The sequence below is a fragment of the Sinocyclocheilus rhinocerous genome, unplaced genomic scaffold (assembly GCF_001515625.1).
Source record: "Sinocyclocheilus rhinocerous isolate Xijiao unplaced genomic scaffold, SAMN03320098_v1.1 scaffold4236, whole genome shotgun sequence".
NCBI classification, from domain to species: domain Eukaryota; kingdom Metazoa; phylum Chordata; class Actinopteri; order Cypriniformes; family Cyprinidae; genus Sinocyclocheilus; species Sinocyclocheilus rhinocerous.
In genome coordinates this window covers 159,703-173,969 of record NW_015624020.1, presented here as the reverse complement: position 1 = coordinate 173,969, position 14,267 = coordinate 159,703, and the positions used below count along the sequence as shown (strand labels likewise).

Sequence of the window (14,267 nt, the reverse complement as noted above, 5' to 3'; positions counted from 1 at the left end):
GGTTTAGGGCCGTTTAGCTAAAGAATCCCCGGCCGCCGCGCCGCGAGACCGGGGTTTGATTCCCCGACGGGGAGATGCAAAGCTTTTGCCAGTTTGTCGTTGTTAATATTGTGTTATTAACAAGTAATAACACTGTAATAATATTATTACAGCATAGACTTTCAATACACTTATTTTTTTCTTCTTTTTTAATTATCATCCAAATAATATTGGCAAATACACATGCATTTACAAGAAAATTGACTTCATGAATTGCCTCAGAGATCTACTTAAACATGTATGCATAAAATATACAATATTAAGTGGACATTGAAACACAACACAAAAATGTATATGTTAACGCATACAGAAAAAAAATCAAAAAGTCATTATACAGCAGTAGATAATACATGGCACAATGATATAACAAGTTCTTGTTTGTAATGTTTCTATACAAATTTCTATATGCTTTGTTAAATCTATCGAACAGTAGAAAAAAAAGGAATCAAGTATTATTATATTCCCATTCATCTTTAATTTTTTTCCTCTTTAAGGAAAGACAAACAATGTGTGTGGGGGAGGGGTTCTGCGTGTGTACATGTGTTTGTGTCTGTGTGTGTGTGTGTGTTGTGTTGGTTTTATAAACCTACTGGCTGTTAGAAAAATTATTTAGCTGTTTTTGTTTTTGTTACACAGTGAACTCCCGAACAATGCCAGATGGACAAGTCTTTCTTGATCTTTTGAGAGTTCCAGGTCGGTAAGATTAAGTAAAATAACATAGATAAAATATTAAACTATAACAACTTAAGTTAGAATCAATCCATGTATTGTATTTCATAAACAAAAAGTTACAATGCTTATTACTATGTTATTACTATGTATTTCAGACTTAATCAGCTGAGATGTGTTATGGAACTCCTCGTTAGTATAGTGGTAAGTATCCCCGCCTGTCAGCAATGGGCCAGCCGCGAATAGTTGTAACTCACTGACAGCCAATGAAATTGAAGCATTTCAACAGCTGGCCAAAGGGCGGAAATTATGTCACAGCCAATCAGATTTTTTTCATGCATTTATTTGGACCAGGGCTCGAATCCCACACACGCAGGTCTAAACCATTATTTCACACAGCTTTATGCTTTTTATAAAACAAAATTCTAAAATGTAACAATACATTACAGCTGCAAAGTATTTTAAATTAATGTCATGCCTTTTTGGATTACAAACCAAAGTATTATGAATAAATGATTAGTATTAAAATAAATACAGTAAAATAAGAGTAGTATAAAATGACATGGTTATATGAAAACATGAATAGTTATATTAAATGGCTTTTGTAATGTAAATAAGAGGCATTTAAATTTAACTCAAACGGAGTAATATTCAATGAAATTCAATGAAAATTAATTTAAGTGATGGAATAATTGAAGTCAACACTTAATAAGTTAAATGACCAATTAAGTGTTTCCAGAACCATAGAAACTGTAAAATATTACTCCTATGAAGTAGAACACAGCACTCATGAAGCAATTTGTAATTTTCCAGTTGTATTTTTATTATAAGGCTTAATATAATTTAAACGGATGAGTTATAAAAAAAATCACCCCCCTCACAGTTGTCATGAAGGGCAAAATTAGTTATATAGACCAAAATAATTTTTTGAACCAGGCTGTAAACATGTTTTTTTCCGCGGTTGAGTATACTTTGAAAGCTGTATATTTGACAACTCCACAAAGCACTACAAGTGCGTCGATATGAACACTCGTTTAAGTGGCATACACACTGGGAAATTTGACTGCATATCACATTTTTGAAATTATCGATAGTAGCTGATCAATCTCGGGGGTTGGGCTGGGTCCGCTAGGCTTACTTTTCTCCGTGCTCATGCTGGAGCTGGTTCACTTACATCGGTGCTCGTGCTGGGGCTGGTGTTGGATGCCTATTTTGGAAAGTTTTTGCTGGGATGGGCATTTAAAAAAAATCTGAAATTCGCTTTTGCGCCATAATCTTCTTGTATTAAAGTTAATCTTGTTCGCATTCTGTATAGTTCATGTCTGATACCACGCCAGCGTCACGTGTTCATGAGGATTAGGCTAATCATCCCATGAAAACATCACAAGTACAATTAATCACGTTTATAAAGATAAACATGGGTTTGTTATAGCCCACTTACAATTTACATTTCAGAGATCATTACAAATAAATTTTTTTGAACTGTGGAATACATGTAATCTCATTACAAAAATGAAATTAATGGTTATCCATTCATAATTTAGCTTGTAATCAACAGATGACGTGTAAATGATGACAAACAATACACAGAAACGTAAATTACAGCGATGTTCATTCATAATTTTGCGTGCAAACAAATCAACCTCCGTTGAACTATAGTAAATAAAACCCGACAGGTAACGTTTGGAAACGAACAAAGTTTACTAATGTGATTTCAGCATTACCGGTAACAAAACGTAAACTGATCTCGCATAAAGTATCTTACCGATGGGTTAAATGCAGAGCACTAATTCCAAGTATGGGTCACCATACTTGGCCACATGTCGTCACTCACATTTCACGTCACTCACTCACTCACCTTTGATAGACGCTTGAGAATGCGTTGAATTAAACAACCGAAGCGATCGCCGCTGTTTTCTTCTTCTTCTTCTACGAATTCAAATTTCCCGGGGTGCCAAAACACGGAAGAGCGCCACAAGAGCACTAGCGGCCGAAGGTATATTGCATCCGTAGTGGTTTAGCCCAGGGCTGTCCAAACTCGGTCCTGAAGGGCCGGTGTCCTGCAGAGTTTAGCTCCAACCCTAATTAAACACACCTGAACCAGCTAATCAAGCTCTTATTAGGCATAGAAACTTCCAGTCAGGTGTGTTGAGGCAAGTTGGAGCTAAACTCTGCAGGACACCGGCCCTCCAGGACCGAGTTTGGACAGCCCTGGTTTAGCATTACCATTGAGAATGAATGGGAAACAGTTTAGGGCCGTTTAGCTAAAGAATCCCCCGGCCGCCCCGCTGGAGAGCGGGGTTCGATTCCCCGACGGGGAGACAAAAATGTTTTTTATTTTCTATCTATAAAGTAGCCAATTTTGAGTGGACTTATTAGTTTTTGTCATATTACACCTAGGGATATGCCGGTATAAAATTTTCATGTTGCGATTAATTGCTAATGCTTTTATCACGGTATGCGGTATTATCACGATATTGAAATTTAGTTTAAAAAAGTGCTGTCATAATACAGAGTGCGCACGCATCTTTCATGCAGCATACGGCGGTGTTGTGCATTTTGACCAGTTGATGGGAAAAGTATTCTTAAAATGCATTCAAAATTCTGAATAATTTGTAATATATAATTATTCACGGTATTTAGAAGTGCCCATGATAACAATATCGTGCATATTCATTACCGTGATATATCGCATTACCGAATACCGGCACAAGTCTAATTACACCATATTGAAACCCTTGGAAGAAAGAGACAAATCTACAATGTAAGCAGTAGTTATTTTATTAGTCTTCTAATTGTTGCACTGAAGTGCCAATATGACAAGCAGGGTTATTACAGTAAGTTTGCCAAGAGCCATATAATGTTGTTTAAGAATATGTACATGTTTAATTGTAATAATACTTTAAATTAATTTACAAATTTAATATAATTAAGGTTAAAGCAGTACAATAATTGACATTGTATGTTCTTGATGCCAATTGCAGAAGTGCCAATTTGATAAATTACTTTCTTGTTTTGTGAAACAAGTTTGTCTTTGCCAGCTTATAGAATTTATCACAGTACACTTTGAAGACGTTACTGTACAGAACTGCATAGAGCATACAAATCGAAACAATAACACTGACAAAGTTAGTGGTGTGGTGGCACACAGGTATTTGTACACAGGAAGAACACTTGTAATTGTGAACCAGTCAAACGGAAAGGTTGCCATGTTGAGAGCATTTCAGCTGCAATGTTACTAAATATATCGTTGCCATTCGTGCTGAGATTTGTTAGCCAGGTCTCAGGTTACAGTGTCCTCACCAGCAAGTTAACAGAGCTAGATATTCATGCTCACCTTTATAGAGCAAACAATGTCCCACTTGTTCAGCTAGTAATAGCCTAAACTTGTGAACCATGCATTAAGCCGGATTAAGATAATTTTGTATGTGTTCCAGTAACGTATAATAGAGAAGTAGTTGTTCCCTTCCTGCTGTAAGTGAAGGACATTAGATGTCATCCAAGTAACATATTATCCAAAAAGCACAAAGGTTCTGTTCAGTTATGCTTCATTTTACAATCTTATCACAGTCCATCGAGTCCAACAGTTCATTTGAATAATTTGTATGTATACACAACAACTTTGGCATTTAAATTTCAACAGAGTAAAAGTAAATCAGAATGCTTAAAGGGAAGATTCTTGAAAAATAAAAAACTGTCATTGCATTAGAGAAACATTTGAAACATCTATACATTTGACAGTTGTTCACATGTGCATAGCCCAGATTATTTTGATCAATCTGAATTGGTTTACCCATGTAAGACATGACAAAAGTTCATTTACGTGAGACGCATCTGAATTATACTTGAAGTAGTCAGGTTACAGGTATACAGTTTGCAGACAAAAGCATAATTTTATCAATTAAAAACAGTTATTTGCAGTCAGAGCAAAAACACATTCTATGCTAACTCTTTTGTTTATTTTTTTAAATATATTCATAATATTAATCTGCTGTATGCTACAAATTACTCATAAAGCGTTTTACTCAATTCAATTCACATTTAAGCTTCACAATTCTACTGTAAAGCCAACATAAAACCATTTGTGTTGACCAAAAAGTTGTTTCAGAAGTGTACAAAGGTATGATTTTAAAAGCAAGTGAGGTCATTTGCGATTTCATGTTAACTTTTAGACTAATTAATATATGAATATTAAGACCCTGTCTCGCATCATTCAGGATTCATATGAACAATCACTAGGCGCAGTCAGTATTAGTAATTGTGTTTTGGTATTTACATACTGCAATCTGTGTGTTTGAGTAAATATAATGGATGTGGGATACAATGACACACCCTGGATCAACACACTGAAAAAAATAATACTACTATGAAAAGTAAACACCCTTTTCTCTTCCAAATGCATAAGGGTATCAGCTTTCATGTTTTAAGAGCCTAAACTGAATTTGAATCTGTATAAAACAGGACAAACATGCACATTCTGTAGTTTCCTTCTCACCAAGTTCATAAATACAACTAAATACAGGTTTACCAAAGGTATGATATAGTGCAATTTCAGTAAAGCATGCAAGGACATTCTCCACGGCCCTACAACTGGTTACAGAGTGCTATGAGAGGAAAGACGTCACAGTGTAAACACTGAATGCATACAGATCTCCAGGCCTTGAAATACAGCTTTCATAAAATACATACATTTAAAGCATTATTTTGCTAATGACATGTGTCTGCTGGCAAATCATTACCAATATTGCATGAATGATGTGTTAGGATTGTGTTGCATAAATTGAAAACCTGCACATTATGGAAGCAGCAGGCCGGCTTTGGACATAAGAGTTTTGCATGCTACACGTTTATGGACAGAATTTTGGCTATTTTCTTGTCTAATAATCTGTATGTTTGTTGTTAGATTGTAAATTCCAGTTCTTTTGACATCAGTGCTGTAATGTGTCAGGCAGTGCTTGAAAGTCATTTTCAGTGGTTGCATCTCACATGAGAGGCAGATAAGTGGTATTGAGATCTTTTTCCTGTTATTTAACAGCAAACAGTGTGAATTTACCACTAAGTTAAGGAATGATAGACAGTAGTTTACACATATACAGAACTTGCCACTGTATTCAGCATTTTGTGTCTGTGTGAATTTAGTTCCCTTCAGGAAGCAATCGTTAGTGTGTTAGGTTTTTATTTTCCACCAGTGATCCAACTCTTGATCTCACTCAAAGACCAGACTATACTTGTTACAGTTGTAGACTAAATAATGCGCTTTACTGTTACATTCTGAAAGTGTACCAAAAAAATCAGTTTACCCTCAGATTATGTCTTTGACAGAGTGCTGGAAGTGGAACTGTTGGTGCAGTCAAAGGTCATGAACCCAGGGAGAGTGACCTTGCCATGAGTGTAAATGTCATGGTCAGACCCCTTGTTCATCCTCTTTACCAGGTTCTTCTCGTAGAGTAAAGGGTGGTAGGCACCTAGGGTGCAAGCTGCATCACTGAAACGCTGGTAGTAGTGGCACAGCTCGGTTTTCCGTCGCGAAGGCAGGAACTCGTACACATGTACCACTTCACACAGGGACATCATTAAAACTGTGCCTACAAAGATAGAAGAATGAAATATATATATATATATATATATATATTTTTTTTTTACCATTTGTGGTTAAATTTTACCTGGTTTGTTTTTTCTAACTCAGTATAACTTACCCAACAAGCCTGATGAGGGTGGGTTTTTTTGTATCGTCTCCACCATATTGTCTTGTATTCGCTGCCACAGCTGCCATTCCATTCGTGGGTGCAGAATATAAAATGGCTGTTGAGGGTGTAAGCGTCGATATCGCTGATACTGCTTAAATATAGGGTAATCTGTCTTGTTGAACCACTGAAAGGAAAAATAAAAAGAGAAATAACAAATCAAATTGATCAAATCTGGAATGTTTACAAAACCTCAGTTATTGTGTATAATATAATTATTTTTTATATATATATTTTATTGTTTCACATTTCATAATTATTTTTTCATTCTTTCAATCATTATTTTAGGGTCAACATGAAACAGTTTTGAATAAAGTTAAAAAAATTAAATTATAGTTATTGTATATTACAATCAGGGTTATCATGTTCAACTAAAACCATTGAAAACATTTTCATTACTTGAAGTAAATAAAATATAAAACTTATTTTATTTCAGCTACTTAACAAGGCAACATTTAATTTTAATTTAGTTTACCCTGATGTAGTAAAATAACAAACTTTAGTAAAAATTAATAAAAATTATATTTAAAAACAACAAAAAGTAATAAAAATTACAAAAACTTTAATTAAAATTGACTTAAAAAGCAGAAAATACAAAAATAAAATTTAAACCAAATCTATAAATATATATATATATGCTGGGCAACTATTAAAATTTTTAATTGCGATTAATCGCATGATTTTCTGAGATTAAACGCATTATGCACAAAATTCAATAATGAATTCAAAAGTAGTGTATTGTGCACTATTCTGCTATATGAACAAAAGTTCAATAACATTTGGTTTGCAAACACTTTAAACAAATAAGGTGATTTTTTTACAGCAGTATTCCATTAGTAGCAGTTAAAATATTTCTTGTAATCTCAATTTATAACATTAATGTAATCTTATTAAATATAAAACCAAAGCTATTTGCCACTGCCAGGGCATTAACGTTTTTATAGAAAATATTTTATAGTTTATTATAGAAAAACAAGTTATGCTCAGAGTCCAGAGCCTCGATCATAACATTTAACAGGCACTTTCCGAGTCGAGACCTGCACGATCGCGGGACCCAACGCAACAGAGTGCGGCGTGGGACAACACTTGATGGGCGGGTGCGGGCGGGTAGAGACTCGTGTGTGCGGGATGCGGGAGAATAAGGGTGTATCACACTAGGCGTTTAGAACCGTGCCCGAGCGCGTTTGACCCCCAAAGCCCGGTTCGTTTGACTAGTGTGAGCACTCAGTGCCGCGTTCGGGCGCGGTTCGTTTAGCCAGCCGTGGCCCGGTTGGAAGAGGTGGGCCAGGGCACGGTTCGGTTGGGCTTGGGCGCGGTACGCATGCCGTGTGAGCGCTAACCGCGCCGGAGCATGGAACAGATACTATTTTGTGTGCGCTATATCATCATTACGACCACAAACATTCTATTACTACTACTACACTACACTTTTCAATTAATTTAATCAAGTATATTTAGGTTTATAATGGGTCTGGTTCTTACCTTATTGATGAACAGGAAATGTAGTTTGCGATTAAAGCTGCAAATTATTTCATTAACGTCAGCTGCCTCCGTAATAATTTTCTGATACATACAAGTGAAAATCAATGCACGGCATAAATTATAAATTAATTATTATTAATTATTCGGCAGAATATTAGCGAAAGTGGTTTTCTCCGTTATCTCATACATGACGTAAGCGTTCTCCGGCCCGGAATGTTTAGTAGTGATGGGAAGTTCGGCTCTTTTGGCTCGGCTCCCTTAGAAGAGCCGGCTCTTACGGCTCCTAAATGGCTCTTTATTTATTGTCACTCTGAGCCTTCTATTTTAGCCCAATTTAGCAGTTGTGAATGGTTTGTGTGTTGGTAAGCAATTTTTTCAGTGTTTTCATAAAAGCCTTATTTTTATTAAAAAAAAATTTCGTTACAAAAAAAAAACACAGATTTTAATAAAACTTTAAAGGGGTCATGTGATGCGATTTCAATTTTTCCTTTCTCTTTGGAGTGTTACAAGCTCTTGGTGCATAAAGAAGATCTGTAAAGTTGCAAAGACTAAAGTCTCAAATCCAAAGAGATTTTCTTTATAAAAGTTAAGAGTCAACCACTCCTACCTAAAACGGCTCATTCTAACACGCCCCCACATATCTACATCACGATGTGGAAATATTTGCATAATAACGCCCAAATGTGCACGCAAAGAAATAAGGCGTGGTTTCAGGAACAGCAGTAGTGTTGATGCAGTCATGCCAGGGAGACGCTGTGTGTTTCTGTGCGAAAGCAAAAGCACTTAGTGATGGCAAAGTGAAGCGTTCTGAACCAGCGAAGCTTTCAACACAATTGTATCAGAAAAAGGTTCATTAATCGAAGCTTTTTAAAACGGTTTATGATGTGGCCATCTATGGGATCATATTCCCGCCAAATGTATTACAGTCACGGATAAAAAAAATAACAAGCGTGAAACCAAAATTTAATTATAAGTAAAATTATATTGCACAAAATTTAAAAAAACGAAAGCAAAGTTTTCAGAATGGAAGGGAATGAGCTCGTGGGGATCGCAGGTGGATCTGGCCGATGAGTTTGAAGGGGGGTTTCCCTTTTGCGATCGTCGGCTGTGGACGAGAGTGAGCCGCTGGAGGATGATGTTATTTCATTAACCTTGTCTGATTCAGGGGCCAGTGCTCTGCTGGGATCAGCCCAGCAAAAGCAGGAAATGTCTGAGGAGGGCAAAGAAGCTGAGGCTGAGCCTTCCCAATCCTCCTGCCCTGCGTATGATGAGCTTTTGTAAGTTATGGATCGCGCCACAGCGTGGCTTTACTTGCCATGAAGCGGGCGAAGAAAGTGACGTCGCGAGGTCATCTCGATGAACATTATTTTTCTGGCCATAACCCTCCAGCTCAGGTGAACCTTCCTTTCTTCCTGTTTTTCATATAAAGATTGAGAAGGAATGGAAGAGGCCGTTTTTCCCTCACGTATCCATCGATTCCAGCATACAAGTTATGCCAACATCGAGGCGATGCGCAAAAGCGGTTATGAGAAGATGCCCCTATAGAGAGACGCTGGCCAGCTATCTCTCTATGGGTGAGACGTCCTCTTTTAAGACTCCCTCCTTGACATCTCGCTCGAATGCCAGGGCATACTCAGCAGCAGCAGCAGGTTGGGCTGTCGCTTCATTGCACGCGATGGTGATGCTCCAAGCATATCAGGCTGACCTGCTGAAAGACCTGGATAAAGGAGGTCCAGGTCTGAGCCCGAACAACCCAGGGGTCCTGGCCCGTCTCGGTTTGAGGATCAGAGACGGGCACAGAAGGCTAGTGTCGCGGCTCGCGCTCCTCCCCCGCCCGCGGGTAGGGGTAGGAAGAATATTTGCAAGAACCTTCTTGTGTAATGCTGTCTCAGGCAGTGCTCCCCTCACCTTAGAGGGTTGTATTTGAGCTTGCCTCTCCCGTTTGGCCCAGTACTTCCGGGTATCTGTGAACAGATGCTTGGAAAACTCTAAATCCATACTAAGGTAAGTGTACACGTTAAGCTTTGCGCACTTTCTAAAAATCCACATAGTTGGTAAGTGTGCACGTTATGCTTTGCCCACTTTCTAAAATCCACATAAGTGGTAAGTGTGCACGTTATGCTTTGCCCACTTTTCTGAAATCCTGTATGGTAAGGGTTATGCGTTATTAACCTCTGCGGACGCAAGCTTCAGATGAAGAAGTGAATGATGTGTGCTCCCGGCGCTTATTTATACTATAGTCGCACCGGTAGTGACGTCATGGCTGTCGCCGGCCAACATGTTGTTGGTGTTTTTTCAATGTATGCTTCAGACACGGGTCACGACGAGGCGTTCCCCATAGCGACCCCTAGAGGACGAAGTGTCTCGTTCCCTACTCAGGGAACCATGGTTACATAAGTAACCTGAGACGTTTTCCTTGGTTATATTTCTCTGTTTTTTGTGCTCTCAGACATTTTCTGCACTTTGTGCACGACCCTGATAGAGGCATTTACATTTTGACTGCCTAAAAACAGACTTCAGTCACATGAATGACTGTAAATAATTAATTAATGAAATGTACCCTATCCTAACTGCGTGAGCTTAATCAGATTTGTCATTATTTTTCCTAAAAAATATATCTGGGGGACCCCCCTAGTCTATTATTATTTTTAATTTTTTTTAATCTGTGCTTCTCAACCGTTCTGCGCTGTCTATGGGTAGTGCAGCTTCAACATACAGATTCATCTACGAGCACAGCTAAATAAAACAGGCTGGGTGCAGATTAAAATTTCTGAAATAGGCCTACATATTTCTGTGAAACGCGTTAGGTTGCACAGAAGAAAGCCCGATCTGGGACCTGCCCCGTACAGCAGCAGAGGACTATTATTTTGCTGAATGAACTGAGGATGACGTCACGGGCTCAGATTTGGTTGACCAATCGGCAGAAAGGGGCGTGTTATGACTGCCCACAAGGGAAAACTAATTTTGAAGTTGTTTATCTGTTTTCTACCCGTGAACCAAAAAAAAAGAAAATCAAGCCAAAATCAAATTTTTTCGGGATTTTTTAACAAATGAAAAAAACCACCGTTTTCTCGTTTCTGGTTATTTCATTTCAAATTGAAAAACAAACTATCAAAACGTACACGGACCAACATCCCACCTCTCCTGTGACCCATGGTTTGTCTGTGTGTATTCAGAGCCAGCGAGCAACCGACTTTCATAATAATAAAAAACTGCGTTAATGTGCGATAAAATAATTGTTGGCATTAATCAATGGTTGGGGGTAGGGATGTCAATTTTCGATCATTTCCATGATCGATCGTCGTTTAAATTAACGATCAATTAATCGATTAATTAACCTTAATGCTGCAAAATGCGTCTATGCAGCCCGGCATGACAGGATGTGCAAAAGTTACTCAAAAAAAAAACCCCGCTTTCTCACCCGATTTAAAGGGGATTTAGTCTGAATAAAATGCTAGTAGCAGGATTGTAAAATGAATAGATGTGATTATGATCATTTGATCAAATGAAGAGAGCTCGTTTGAGATAATTTTACTTTGTTGACTGTTTCCTATCCCGTCACGGAGACCACTGAACGCGCCTCTTTAAATGGTTTCGTGGTGCTCGTTGTTGTATTTTAAAACACAATTGCAATGTTTTCAACTGACATTATGGCATTTAAAATAAAATTATCCCCGACCATGATAGCTTTAATCGATTGCATCTCTTATCGACAATTAATCGATCATCGATTAATCGTTGACATCCCTAGTTGGGGGTTTACGCGATAATAACATGTTAACTTGCCCAGATTTAACTCATGTATATACTGTATATTTTGATTTGTTTATTTTTCATTGTGAGATTGTAATGTCTATATATTGTCAGAATTCTATTTTTCTTTCTACTTAATTATTTTGGATCAATATTTACTAATCTTTAAAAAGTGCTTAAAGCATTTAATAAAAATACAACTGAAAATTACAAATTGCTTCATGAGTGCTGTGTTCCACTTCATAGGACTAATGTTTTACCGTTTCTATGGTTTTGGAAACACTTAATTTATTATTAAATTATTCCATCACTCAATCAATTTTCATTCAATACTTGAATATTACTACGTTTGAGTTCAATTTAAATGCCTCTTATTTACATTTCAAAAGCCATTTAATATAACCATTCATGTTTTTAATATAACCATGTAATGTTTTTACTGTATTTATTTTAATATTAATAATTTATTCATAATACTTTGTCTTGTAATCCAAGAATACAAGACACACATTTAAAATACTTTGCAGCTGTAATGTATTGTTAAATTTTTTTATTTTGTTTTATAAACAGCACAAAGCTCTTTGAAACCCAGGTCAAAAAGCAAAAAATGCATGAAAAAATCTGATTGGCTGTGACATAATTTTCGCTCTTTGGCAAACTGCTAAAATGCTGCAATCTGATTGGCTGTGACAGGCGGGGATACTTACCACTATACTAACGAGGAGTGGCTTAGTGGTCATATGGTCCAGGCCCTACAAGAACCATACTATTAGGGCTGAACGATTTTGAAAAATAATCCAATTGCGATTTTTTTAATCAATATTGCGATTGCAATTTAATATGCAATTATTTTTTTAAGCTCTTTATGTTCTGTATTATTCAACAAAGACAAGCTATAAATCATTGTATAGTATGACCAACGCACTATTAGATAGATTAAACATAAACGTCTCCTTATGCTTTCTCTCGCCGTACTTTGATGTCATACACTGATCGATCTTCAAGTCGAACACACCTCTTTACTCTCTGAGTGTAATTGCAGCCTCTGCGATTGAAAAATCACGTTTTTTCATATCGCGATATTATCGCAAATGCAATTAATCGTTCAGCCCTACATACTAAAGCTACGACTAAGCCTTTGTGTTGAAACTTGCTAATTAAGCATGAAATTTTGGAAGTTTGTGAACGTGCCAAATGCTAGAAAGTGGAAAAGTGAGTTCTTACCTCCTGTAGATCAGAGGAATAAGGGCCTGGATCCCAGCTCACTAAAATCCCAGCACTGTACAAAGAACTGGAGAGGAAATGATGGTCTTCAGATGCCATTACCTATGCAATAAACAGACATTATGTTTTTTAGGAGCTTATTACTGCATGTTATTTTAACTTTTCACCAGTTATCAAAGAAACTACCTGGGAATTGATCAGACGCACTGTTGTTTTAGAGCCCACATCTTTCTCAAAGCCTGTTGTTGGTGCAGCATTGAACCGTATCACTGCATCATGTGCATCTAGAATTCAGGAGGTTTTCTTTAGCAATAATCAGATCATATTGATAGTAGTGAAAATAACCATTAAATCAACAATATATATATATTTTTTGTTTGTTTGTTTTTTGTGGAAATTTAAGCCAACATGCTTAGTTACATAACTGTATAGTAATGTCTGGTGACGTAAATACATAAGATATCTAATCTCTTTTTTAAATTGATGGATGCAAAACAATAAAAGATTATTCAGGACAAATAAATATTTCTGGCATCAACACTTCACATTATGTATAATAGTTTACTTCTTTTTTTGTTTTCTTTTTTTCTCAGAGGTACATTACATTTCAGGTCAAAGAAATACAGTCGTGGTCAGAATTATTGGCACCCTTGGTAAATATGATCAAAGAAGGCTGTGAAAATAAATCTGCATTGTTAATCATTTTGATCTTTTATTTTTAAAAATTCACAAATATCTAACCTTTCATTGAACTAAAACAGTTGAAAATGGGGGAAAATCTCAAAACCAAAGAATATATTTCTGATGTGCAGCAAAAGATAATTGAGCTTCACGAATTAGAAAGTGACTTTAAGAAAAGAGCTAGAGCAGTGAAAATTCCCATTTCCACCATCAGGGCAATAATTAAGAATTTCCAATCAACAGAAAAGGTTACAAATCTGCCTGGAAGAGGACGTGTATCTATATCGTCCTAATGCACGGTGAGCAGGAGAGTTTGAGTGGCTAAAGTCTCAGGGTCAGAAAACCTTAAAAAAGAAATAAAATCAAACAGCACCTACACCACATGTTGTTTGGGAGGGTTTCAAGAAAAGAAAATGCTCTCATCCATAAACAATCCCCAGCATATTCTGTTGTCAGACACGACTGGAACTTCAAATGGGACTGGCTTCTATGATCAGATGTAACTAAAAAATTAGCTTTTTAGCAACAAACACTCAAAGATGGGTTTGGTGCACACAGGGATAAAAAGTACCCCATGTGTACAATGAAATATACTGCTGTATTTTTAATGTTGTGGGCCTATATTTCTGCTGGAGGTCCTGGACATCTTGTTTAGATACATGGCATCTTTGATTC

The 14,267-nt window shown here is 36.9% G+C and overlaps 1 protein-coding gene across 1 annotated transcript in view; it reads right to left on the bottom strand.

Moving 5' to 3' along the window:
- Positions 1–4,730: 4,730 nt before the first annotated feature.
- The window catches only part of LOC107737638 (beta-galactoside alpha-2,6-sialyltransferase 1-like), a 23,738-nt gene continuing 14,201 nt past the window's right edge, over positions 4,731–14,267 (bottom strand). The window contains exons 5-8 of the mRNA XM_016549218.1: positions 13,098–13,195; positions 12,912–13,013; positions 6,405–6,579; positions 4,731–6,293 (exon numbers count right to left, since the gene is read on the bottom strand). Coding sequence (XP_016404704.1) covers positions 6,016–6,293; positions 6,405–6,579; positions 12,912–13,013; positions 13,098–13,195 — 653 coding nt within the window. The 3' untranslated portion in view covers positions 4,731–6,015. The remainder of the gene's footprint in view (positions 6,294–6,404; positions 6,580–12,911; positions 13,014–13,097; positions 13,196–14,267) is intronic.